The sequence below is a fragment of the Parasteatoda tepidariorum genome, chromosome 6 (genome assembly GCF_043381705.1).
Source record: "Parasteatoda tepidariorum isolate YZ-2023 chromosome 6, CAS_Ptep_4.0, whole genome shotgun sequence".
NCBI lineage: Eukaryota > Metazoa > Arthropoda > Arachnida > Araneae > Theridiidae > Parasteatoda > Parasteatoda tepidariorum.
The window spans coordinates 81,761,999-81,773,159 of NC_092209.1; the positions used below are offsets into that span (position 1 = coordinate 81,761,999).

An 11,161-nucleotide genomic window follows, 5' to 3' on the forward strand; every position below is an offset into this window, starting at 1 on the left:
ATATAAAAAAAGTTGCTTAATGTGCATTATCTATCTGTAATACTTAATTATTCTTTATCTGTTAAGCCAGGTTATCTGAATGATTAAAGTGATCAAGGTTGAATAAGTGGACTACGTCACCAAATTAGAATTCCTAAAGTTATCTGAGGCCGCATGTTTATTATTTTTTTTTATATAGTTTGTGTTTGTCTTACGATTAAAAATTATTTATCTTACTTTTAACTTATTTATTCCATTTTGGGTTATAACTTAAGAAATCAGCGAAATAAGAGTAGCATTTGTCTGAAAACAACTTATACCAATTGAATTTCGCCAATTGAAATTGTCATCATTTTCAGGCACAAACAAACTGATACTAAATTAAAACGAATAAATAATAATAATAAAATAACCATTTTTAAATCTGTATCTTTAATGTAAATTAAAATAGAGAAAATGATTTTTATTTGACAGACCTGCGGTAAAAAAACTTTGGTAATGAACTTATTATTCCCATTCAAAAGTGATGACCTCTAAATCTGACAAAAATTAAAATTATTTTCTCCTTTTAAGTCTATCCGAAAAACAAAGTTTTTGAAATGTTTATTTTAAGACGTTAAGTTTTAATCAACTCACCCACTTGCATAAGTTTTCAGATCAGCCCTGAATTGTAAAGGTACATGTGACATGTTTCTCAAAATCTCAATGATTGAAAGCCTTGAGGCATGTTTTCCCTGTGCAGCATGTAATGAAATAAAATCAAATCAACATTTCATCTTGTATCTCTAAAGAAGTGTGCTTCTAAAGGAAGGATAAAGAAAAAAATTAAGAAATAATATTGAGAAATTAATAAATAATCTAAACGCAGTATGCAATGAAACAAAATAAAATAAAATCTAGATTTCATCTTGTATCTCTAAAGAAGTGTGCTTCTAAAGGAAGGATAAAGAAGAAAAAAATAAGAAATAATATTAATAAATAATCTAAACGCAATATGCTATGAAACAAAATAAAATTAAATCTACATTTCATCTTGTATCTCTAAAGAAGTGTGCTTCTAAAGGAAGAATAAAGAAGAAAATAATAAGAAATAATATTAATAAATAATCTTAACGCAATATGCTATGAAACAAAATAAAATAAAATCTACATTTCATCTTGTATCTCTAAAGAAGTGTGCTTCTAAAGGAAGGATAAAGAAGAAGAAAATAAGAATATTAATAAATAATCTAAACGCAATATGCTATGAAACAAAATAAAATAAAATCTACATCTCATCTTGTATCTCTAAAGAAGTGTGCTTCTAAAGGAAGAATAAAGAAGAAAATAATAAGAAATAATAAAATTAATAAATAATCTAAATGCAATATGCTATGAAACAAAATAAAATAAAATCTACATTTCATCTTGTATCTCTAAAGAAGTGTGCTTCTAAAGGAAGGATAAAGAAGAAGAAAATAAGAAATAATATTAATAAATAATCTAAACGCAATATGCTATGAAATAAAATAAAATAAAATCTACATTTCATCTTGTATCTCTAAAGAAGTGTGCTTCTAAAGGAAGGATAAAGAAAAAAATTAAGAAATATTGATAAATTAATAAATAAGAGCATCAATTAAGAAATAAGATAAATTCTGAGTGACCTCATTTTTTGCAAAATAATAAACTAAGAAACGGAATTATTGAAGTATTCTTTACAATAGATGTAGGTAGGTCATATAAATACCCAGATAAGGTAGGGTACACATAAATGAGTTATAACGTGACCCCTTCCTTGAATAAATACCCAAAATCAGAATATCTACAATTTTCAGTCATTTGTTATGTCACATGTTAGAACATAGAATATAACCATGATCTGTCTTGATTACACTAAGAATAATATAGGTATACAGGGGTCTGTCCAGGCCAAATTTACTACTGTTCAGTAGTACCTTAACAAATTCAACTTTAGAAAAAACAGAAGTTTCACAAAATTTTATTTTTGTATCCCATAAAAAACGATAGATCCATATTTTTATGTTGATTTTTTAATATAATTTTTAATTTTCACAAATTGTCTAAATTTTCACAAAATAGGTACCTCTTAGAAAAACCTAGACAGAACCCTGGTATATACTGTTATGGAATATCCAGGGGTCTGTCGAGATTTTTCTGAGAGGTACCTATTTTGTAAAAATTTAAGACATTTGTGAAAATTAAAAATTATATTAAAAAAGCAACACAACACAAAAATATGGTAAAAATATGGATTTATCGTTTCTTACGGGATACAANTTTTTCTGAGAGGTACCTATTTTGTAAAAATTTAAGACATTTGTGAAAATTAAAAATTATATTAAAAAAGCAAAAATATGGTAAAAATGTGGATTTATCGTTTCTTACGGGATACAAAAATAAAATTATAAGAAAAAGTATTTTGTAAAATTACCCTTTTTCCTAAAGTTGAATTCATGAAAGGTACAGCTAAACGGTAGTAAATTTGGCCTGGACAGACCCGTGATATCATCGTACTAATTTATGCTAACTATGATTGCTAAGAACTTCAGTAATCACAAACAATTTTTAAAAAGTATGCGGTGGCTTGGTTGCAGTGAGTTAAACCACTCAAGTTAATTCTCTACTGTGAGGGCTTCCGTTACTTCAGGGCAGTGCCCCAAAACAGAAAAGTATTACAAAAGAGGCTCAATTTGAAGAAGTTATAACTTAAAATCATCCCGCCCCCAATAAACTACTACACCCTTGTTTTAAGATATTTACTGGTTCAAAAACTCATAGATACTCTGGTGATTGTATTTGAAGTGAACAAGTAGGGGAGATTTCCGTATTGTGATCTGTGGCAGAATAATCGCAAAGTCTAGGAAATTTCCAGGTAGTGGCCAGCGAGAAACTAAAAAAAACATCACAGAAAGGGACTAACTCAAAAGGTATAACTCATAGCCACCCCCGGGCAAACATCAAAATTCTTTTTTTTTTTTTTTTTTTAAATTCGCAAGTTTAAAATATATTTAGCATCTTGGCGATTGTAGTTGGATACAGATCAAGATCACCTAAAAACTCATAGGCCCTTTGGTGACTGTTGCCGTAAACAAGTATACGGAAAACGATCGACACAGAAACTATCCTGAGGATAAAAAACATTTTCACACATACAGTAAACAAAATTATATGAATAATATATTGTGATTGCAAATGTTTACTTTAACGTTATTTCGTCTCCATCTTCTTAAAATAGAATTTACTTCTTGAATATAAGCTCCATGGTATTCAAAATAGTGCATTTTAACTGTTGTTTCGTCAATATAAGGCTCCAATTCGTCAAAGGTATACAATAATGGTGGTAATTCATATTCGAGAACAGGGCGCTCCAAGCCATAAAATGCGGGAGCTATTTCGCTGCATTTTACAAAATTATGAACTAAAATTACGAAATTAAAAAGAAAAAGCATATCTAGGCACATCTACAGTGACTAGGTTTCTAGAAATAAACCATATAAACATAAAGTTGCTCATCAAATCTTAGAATTAAAGGCTCTCATTTTAAATTGCGTTGCAAGGAATAACTGCTGCAACTAAAATCAATTCTGAATAATAAAAAAATTTAAATTTATAAAATATATATCAAAACTATTCTTTTATAACAGTTTTTTTAACATTTGAAAACAAAGTCAGAAGCAGAAGAAAAATAAAAGACACTGTTGCCATTAGCAACCAGAAGACAAAAATAATGGACGAATTCGTGTGTCCACGTACACTGGCTGCGTGAAATGCATATGCGCTGACGACGAAATTTCTACGCCGCAGCATCGCTCGTGCATATGCGAAACACATGCAGTGAGAATGCTTAATTGGATCTAGAGATTACAAGCGATTTGTTTCTCGTCGCAGCCTAGATACAACTCTACTTCCACTTTATATATGTTTATGGAATCGAGTGTGTAAAATAATTTTCTGGTTTGAGCAGGTAAGGTCTCAATTTTAAATGTATGTTAATCCTTTTTTTAAAACATTATTTGATCTATGTAATTTTAGTTTCTAATTTATTAAGCTTTTCCTTTTGATAATTTTGTATTATTTATTTACTCCTTTCTAAATTCTCGTAAAGTAAATTATCGGCAGTTTTCCTAATAACTATATTCAATATATAAATTGCTCATTTAACTAGTATAATACTAATTAGTTATGCTTGTGTATAATGAATGAAGCAATTTTCTGTAAAGTATTACGGATGGAATTATTGCCTTCATTATGTCTAGTTTTATATATATTGTGCTATGTTCATGTGAAATATGTCAATATTTCGAGTCATAACCTGAGATAGTAGTTAGCAGTTTATTGTCTGTGTGTGCTGTTAAAAGCTAACGATGCTGTTTCTGTTCTTTTACTAGAGAAATTAGAGTTGATAATTTAGGATTTGTTATGACTATCAATATCAGAGAGTTAGTTCTTTTGGAAGCAAAGTTAATTGACAAAACATTTTTGAATGCTGCACAGATCGAATGTTTTTGCGCCTTAACTATCTTAAATTTGCTAGTATTTTATTTTATAACCCGCATTGAACAGCTGACCAATTTTTTTGGCTTATGACTACCCATGTTCCAACTGTATAGCCTTGTAATTTAGAACTCTATCCAGAAGACAAGGGACTCCTAACTGAGACTGGGTCAAGTACTGGGAGAAATTTATCCTAGTGGAGGACTATTTTGATGGTACCAACCCACATATGTGTTACATGGAGAGGAGTACCACTAAAACCTCCCATGATTAGCCTGATAGCAGGGGGACTTTGATCTATGATCTGTCTACCAGTGAGAGTATTATATGTCAGCACTGTGGTTGGTTCTAGCCAGATGCAGGATCAAACCCGGCTCGTTTGTTAGCAGCAGTAATTTTATATGTAGCAGTTAATTTTATATGATCTGTTGTGCATGCTTTGACATGCACGTCCTAGATTTCTGCCTTTGTAATGCATTCCATTGTAATTGGGCTTCCATTGTTTTTCATGTTTTGTAAAAAATTTAAATAGGTTAGGGATCTGCTTTTACTTAAGAAGAATCCTGGCTTTTCTATTATATCTTAAGCTTCTTTTTTTTTATTTGATTTTTTTTTTTCCTTTTTTAAAAAAAGATTGATGCAGACTAGTCAGATGTTTTTAAATCTTGTGACTGATTAAATGTGAAATCTTTACAGGATGGCAGAAACAAAAGTAGCGACAAAGAAACCTCACAAGCCAAGGAACTATAAACTTCCTGGCGGGGTATGGAGGTATTCAAAATCAACTATGTACAGTCGTAGACGATTGATGAAAGTAAAAAAAGTGGCTACCCCAAAAGTCAAGTCCACCAAGAAACCAAAGTTCGTGAAGAAGCCTATTGGTGGAGAAAAGAATGGAGGCTTCCGAATTGTTAAATTGAAAAAAGAGGTAAACTAGTGGATAATCTGGTTCAATTTTCCTGATTGTGTGTAAATTTATATTTCAACTTTTATTCTTTCTTTTAGAGGAAATTTTATCCAACTGAGGATAAACCTAAACTGAAGCATACACGAAAGATGAAGGCCTTTAAAAATCATAAGAGGTATTTGAGGCCAAACATTACTCCTGGCACAGTACTCATTCTTCTGGCTGGTAGACATCGTGGAAAGGTAAGTCTGCTGATCACTGGAATATTTTGGTAATGATATCCAGAGTTTTCACTACAGCTCGAGAATCACGCATGTTTTTTTCTTTTCACGCAATAAAATTTTATTGTGAGAAGTTCGCGCACTCTATTAATCAATTTCAAAATTCACGAATTATGAGGAAAAGATCCATCTTTTGCCATTTTAAATAAATTCCGTTTAACTTTTCTTCCCTGATCTTTCATTATTTTGAACATCGGACCTTGTTATCTAGCTTCCCTATTTACCGTAGGTAATCATTAAGGTTTCTTCATCTAAAATGTTTACATTTATTGTGCATAAATGTAAGGTGGACAGATACCTTGTTAAGGCGACATCTTCTACTCCTTGATGGACAAGTGAAAATTAAACAAGTGTCGGTGGAAACGATCAAAACGAAACAAATACAGATATTTTTCAGCCAAATAAATATAATAACTGGTGAAAAGGTAGGTATAAAACACTTTCCACATGATGATGCAGCAAAAATATTAAACTAGAAGATGTTAAAAAAGTATTATAATTAAATAAGTAATTTTTTCCAAGTCTCACTTAAATCTCACTTAACTTTTTGAAATCTCACCCTGTTTTTGAGAAGGGGTGAGGAATTCTCTCCCATTTTTTACTGTATTGAAAACACTGCTTATCCATAGCTGCCAACTCAACTGGATTTTTCCAAATTCTCCTAGTTTACTGGTTTAATAAAAGTTAGCCAGATTTTTGTACATTGAAGGAAACTCCTTTAAATTTAGCAAGTTTTCTATAAAATCCCTATTGAAGTAGAGTTTCTACACTAAGTGTTGCTTGTTTGAATATTAAAATAAGTATTATATACAAAAGCTAGATTCATTTATAAAAATCAGTTTTAAAACTGTTTTTGTCCTTATAATTTTGATTGCTATAAAATTCCTTATGTGTAAAATATGTAATACATTATGCAACATTTACAATGTTTATATTTGGTAAAATCTGCTAGATTATTTTCCTATCCATGTTGGCACCTATACTTATTAATAATCACATGTTGAACCCTGCTCCTTTGATTGCAACAAACTTCAAAATTTATAAACATAGTTCGCTCAATAGGATGATTGTAAATAATGGCTATAGAGTTAAATGCGCCACATAGTGCGGCTTTGAGCAAAACTCCTGCAGGCTAAAATCTGGGGCTGTCTGCTGCTATGGTAACAAGTGAGAGCACATTTCTACTGGTGGAATGAAGATGTTGATTGGTTTACTCGCGCTGACCTAAGCCAAGATCACGGCGAAGCTTTTTTCCCGCTCCCCTTTTCGAACCCTTTTTCTCGTGGCCTTAGTTCCAGCCATGGCATGGGACTGATGTCTGAAGGAGTTCTGAAATTCGCATTATATTAAAAATTTATTTATTATAAAGAGTGATTTTTATTTGATTCACATTCTTAACTATTTAAGGTTAATCTTGTTTTTATTGTTTACAGCGTGTTGTGTTTTTGAAACAGCTAGAGACAGGTCTTCTTCTTGTCACAGGTAATATTCAAATTTGTTATTTATTTAACTCTTTAATTAACTTTAATATATCTTTTTACTTACCAAGGGCTGATTGTGCTCCGGATTTTATGTTAACCATGATCCGGAGATCAAAGGTTCAGACGTTTCAAATAATCATTGATCACAAAGGTTACCGGAAATCAAATTTTCAAAGGTGGAACTTTAAAACACAGTTTATTTAATTTGTTTGTAAAGGAGAGCCAGATACTTTATAAGCTTATATTCAAGATTAACATTTATTTTTTATCGGTAAATAGTTATTATAATCATAAGCTCCAGAAGAAAAAACGGCTTTTTCGCTAACTGCGATTCGAAAGTTTCTGGAAATCCAAGTCCAGACTTTTCAAGAAATCATCGATCACATTTATGTATAGAAATTCTTGGATATTTTATTTAAATTATTAGAGCTAAAATTTATACTTGGCATTTCTTTCATTTGATAATATTTTGTTTGGTAGAATAATAAATGTGATTCGAGATAAAAGTAAACTTATACATGATTATTTGTTAAATTATTTTGCATATAATTTATTTAGAAATTCATAGTTTGAAAATTGCAATGATTTATCTTTATACAGACATAAATTTTTTCAAATGGGTCATTAATGATTTTACTCGAAATTTTCAGGACTATTGAGTTTGGGTCACATCACACCTGATTATTTTTGTAGATTTTCTTTTTATTTATTTTTCTTTTAAATTAATTCTGGTTTATTAGGACTTAGTGTGCATTATGCATATTTAATACCATTTAGTGCTTCATATCTGTTTAAAGTAGAAAAGAAATTTGTGTGAATAATAATTTTTCTCTCTGTGCAACAGAGGCAACAAGTTAGTGTATTAATTCATTGAAGAAAAAAGCAATGCAGTTTTGATTGATGTGTGCTTTTTATTTGTTTGTAGGTCCCTACCAAGTGAATGGCTGCCCCTTGAGGAGGATAAATCAAATTTATGTCATTGCCACAAGTACTAAGTTGGACATTAGTAGCGTTAAAATTCCAGATCACGTGAATGATTTATATTTCCGAAGGAAGAAGCCACAAAAGAAGAACAAGAAGGATGAAGAAGAAATATTTGATACTAAGAAAGAGGTATAGTGTGCTTTAGTTTTTTCTAGTCTGTGGTGCATTTGAAGGCCATGTCCAGTTTTGCTTTTTAATTGTTTTGGCTGTTACAACTAAATTAAAGTGGCATTTTTAGTCTATTTTTTAACAAAATGTGTCCTTAAATGTAGCACGAAACATCTAAGGAAGTCATATACATCAGGATTAAAATTTCATAACTCAGTGAGGGGTAATTCTCGTAAATGGGAAGTAGAAGATTAAATCTGTTGAAGAATAGGAACTGCCCCTTTTTAATGAATACCTCTTGAAGTGCAAGAGAGCATAGCATTTTTAAAAGGTGCTTATTTTTTATTCGGGGTTTGTAAGAAGTGCTTAATTTTGCTATCTTTTTTTTTTTTTTTTTTTAAATATTTTTTCTTTACCGCATCGATTGTTCTAAATTACAAAAAAAATGTGATTTTTCACAGGTGTCTCTGCAATATTTATCAGAAACTGGTTATTTTATCATGATTATGTAACATTTTTGAAAATGTTTCTAAATTTTATTGTTTTTATGTTTATAAATTAAGAACTTTAGACGATAGAGGAAAAATAATTTTTATTACTGCACATCTCTTGATTATAATTTTTTTTTCTTTGGTTGTGTGCTTAAAAAGTACTTAAAAGGTGTTTATTTTTTGTTGATAAAATTGGCTACACACTCTGAATCACAGCATTAAAGGATGATTTTATTAATCATCTTCCTTAACTTAAATTTTCTTATCTGCTGTTCAGCAGCCAGGGACTGAGTAATCTCTTTTTGACATGTAATTTCGCACATATGTTTTTTTTTTTTTTTTTCGAGTTTTTCCCACTTACTACGTGCTGCTTTTTACGACTTGCGAATTTCAAATTTGAGTTTTCATGTTTGACGCATTTGATTTCGTTGTAGATTCATTTAGATCCGTTTTATCAGTTATGTTTGCTTGCTTTTTTTTGTTGTTGTTGTTGTTTTTAGTTTATATTTAATCAATGCAATGTCGTTACGTTGATTTCAGTAATGACTGGTTGTTAATGATTGCTCTTGGGGTGTATTTAATTCCATCATAATTTCTGTTTTTTCCCCTATCCTTGACGTGTGTGTTAATTGTAAAAGCTACATGTACAAAAAACTGCTCCCAAGCTATTTTTTCCCCCTTTTTGAAGTAATAACTTATTTAATGTTTCTTCAGCTCTCCTCATCATGTATTACACCATTTTTAAGCTCTTAAAAAGTCTTCCCTAATCAGGGTTGGAAACACTGATCAAATATGTGATTCAGCACATACATTTTTTTTTAATTTTTAAAAAAAAGAAAAGAAAATCGTTCTGTTCAGAAGCTTTTGTGGCCGCACACCAACAGTCTGCGCCCTCCTATATTTTATGAAATTCACTAAAATTGCGTAAGTTTTCTGAACTATATATATTTTAAGTATAACTAATATATAATTAGGTGGACCTCATTTTTAATAATCAGTTTAAAACTTTATATTGATCAGTTTTTTTATTCAGAGCTTCCTTTATAAATTAATCATTGAATCTTTTTACTATCAACAATGAATTGCTTGTATATCGCTGTTTATAATTATAATTTTGAAATATTCAAATTCAGTGAAAGTCAGTTATGATGAATGGAAAATATTGCAGACCATTTATAGTTCTTAGTTTAATAAATTATTGTTAGTGAAATATTGATGTCTAAAAATCACCGAAATTCATTCCTTTAATGGTTCTATAGTTAAGATAGACACAGGAAGGCAAACTACATTTTATTACTACAGATATTTATTTTGTTTGGTTATTAAATTTGTTTGATAGCATGCTGTAAATGTTTTACTGTGCATAATACGTAAAGAATAAATTTGGAAGAAATTGAATTTATTAACCCAGTTGAAGGAGGTTAACTGAGATTGTTTTATTCTTTCAGGAGTATGCTGTAACAGAACAGAGAAAGAAAGATCAAGTAGAAGTAGATCGCCAGATTCTAAATGTTATCCGCAGCCACCCTGAAAAGAATGTGATGCTACACTATTTAAAAGCTTTGTTCTATCTACAAAACAAAGTATATCCTCACAAGATGAAGTTCTAGCTTTTTCCGTCAATAAAAGAAAATTGAAAAATGGTTGTCTGTTTTTTTTTTTTTTTTTACTTCTAATGATCTTGTTCTCATATTTACCTTGGATAAGAAGGTTCACGGTTAATCAAATCTTCACTTCCGTGGGTCGTCACCTCCCAATAAATCTTCGTTTTCAAATTATTAGGTTTTATCTTTGAAGAAAAAATTAGACAATTATTTTTTAGTAAATAAATTTAAAAAATATTACTTTTTGTGTAAACATTGTTTTTCATAATTTTTGCAAAATGATCAATTATGTTGTCACACCCACAGTGAAAGAATGGGACTAACCTCTATTTGTCTTAACAGAATTACTTTTGTTGAATCTGAATTCGCTTGAGTTTGTATTTACACCTCCAATATTTTAAAATAATGGGCTAAGTTGGTTTAGAGTTATTTTTTAAAAAATCAAGTTTAGGACAAATAATTTATAATGACAAATGGTGAAAGTAGAAATATGAATAGCTCCAAGGAAAAGTTAGTGGTGTAATTAAGGTATTGGTTCAAAAAGATATACAAGGTCAGCTATTTAGTCATTCATTTTGAGGAATGCTATTTCTAATGTTCATGATCTTCGTACCCCCACTCGGAAAACATTTTGAGTAAAGAGGAACTTTGCGTACATGAGGAAGGAATCATTAAAGAAAATGTGGAATCTTAAATGATGATGAACATAGAGAATTTAGTAATTCAAGCAAATTTCACACTTTTTAACTTTTAAAATAAAAATACAGAATCAAGGAGTTTCAGTTTTCAATCAAAGGAAAAGAGAGCCCTTATTACTATTTCTACATCT

General features: G+C 30.2%; 1 protein-coding gene across 1 annotated transcript; it reads left to right on the plus strand.

Moving 5' to 3' along the window:
• Window positions 1–4,015: 4,015 nt before the first annotated feature.
• On the plus strand, window positions 4,016–10,371 carry LOC107455330 (ribosomal protein L6; the record flags this gene model as incomplete). Its single annotated transcript, XM_071181644.1, is given in 6 exon segments — window positions 4,016–4,086; window positions 5,173–5,404; window positions 5,482–5,625; window positions 7,098–7,146; window positions 8,071–8,258; window positions 10,177–10,371. Coding segments are annotated over 5 exon segments (774 nt in total). The 3' UTR covers window positions 10,339–10,371.
• Between the last annotated feature and the right edge of the window lie 790 nt (window positions 10,372–11,161).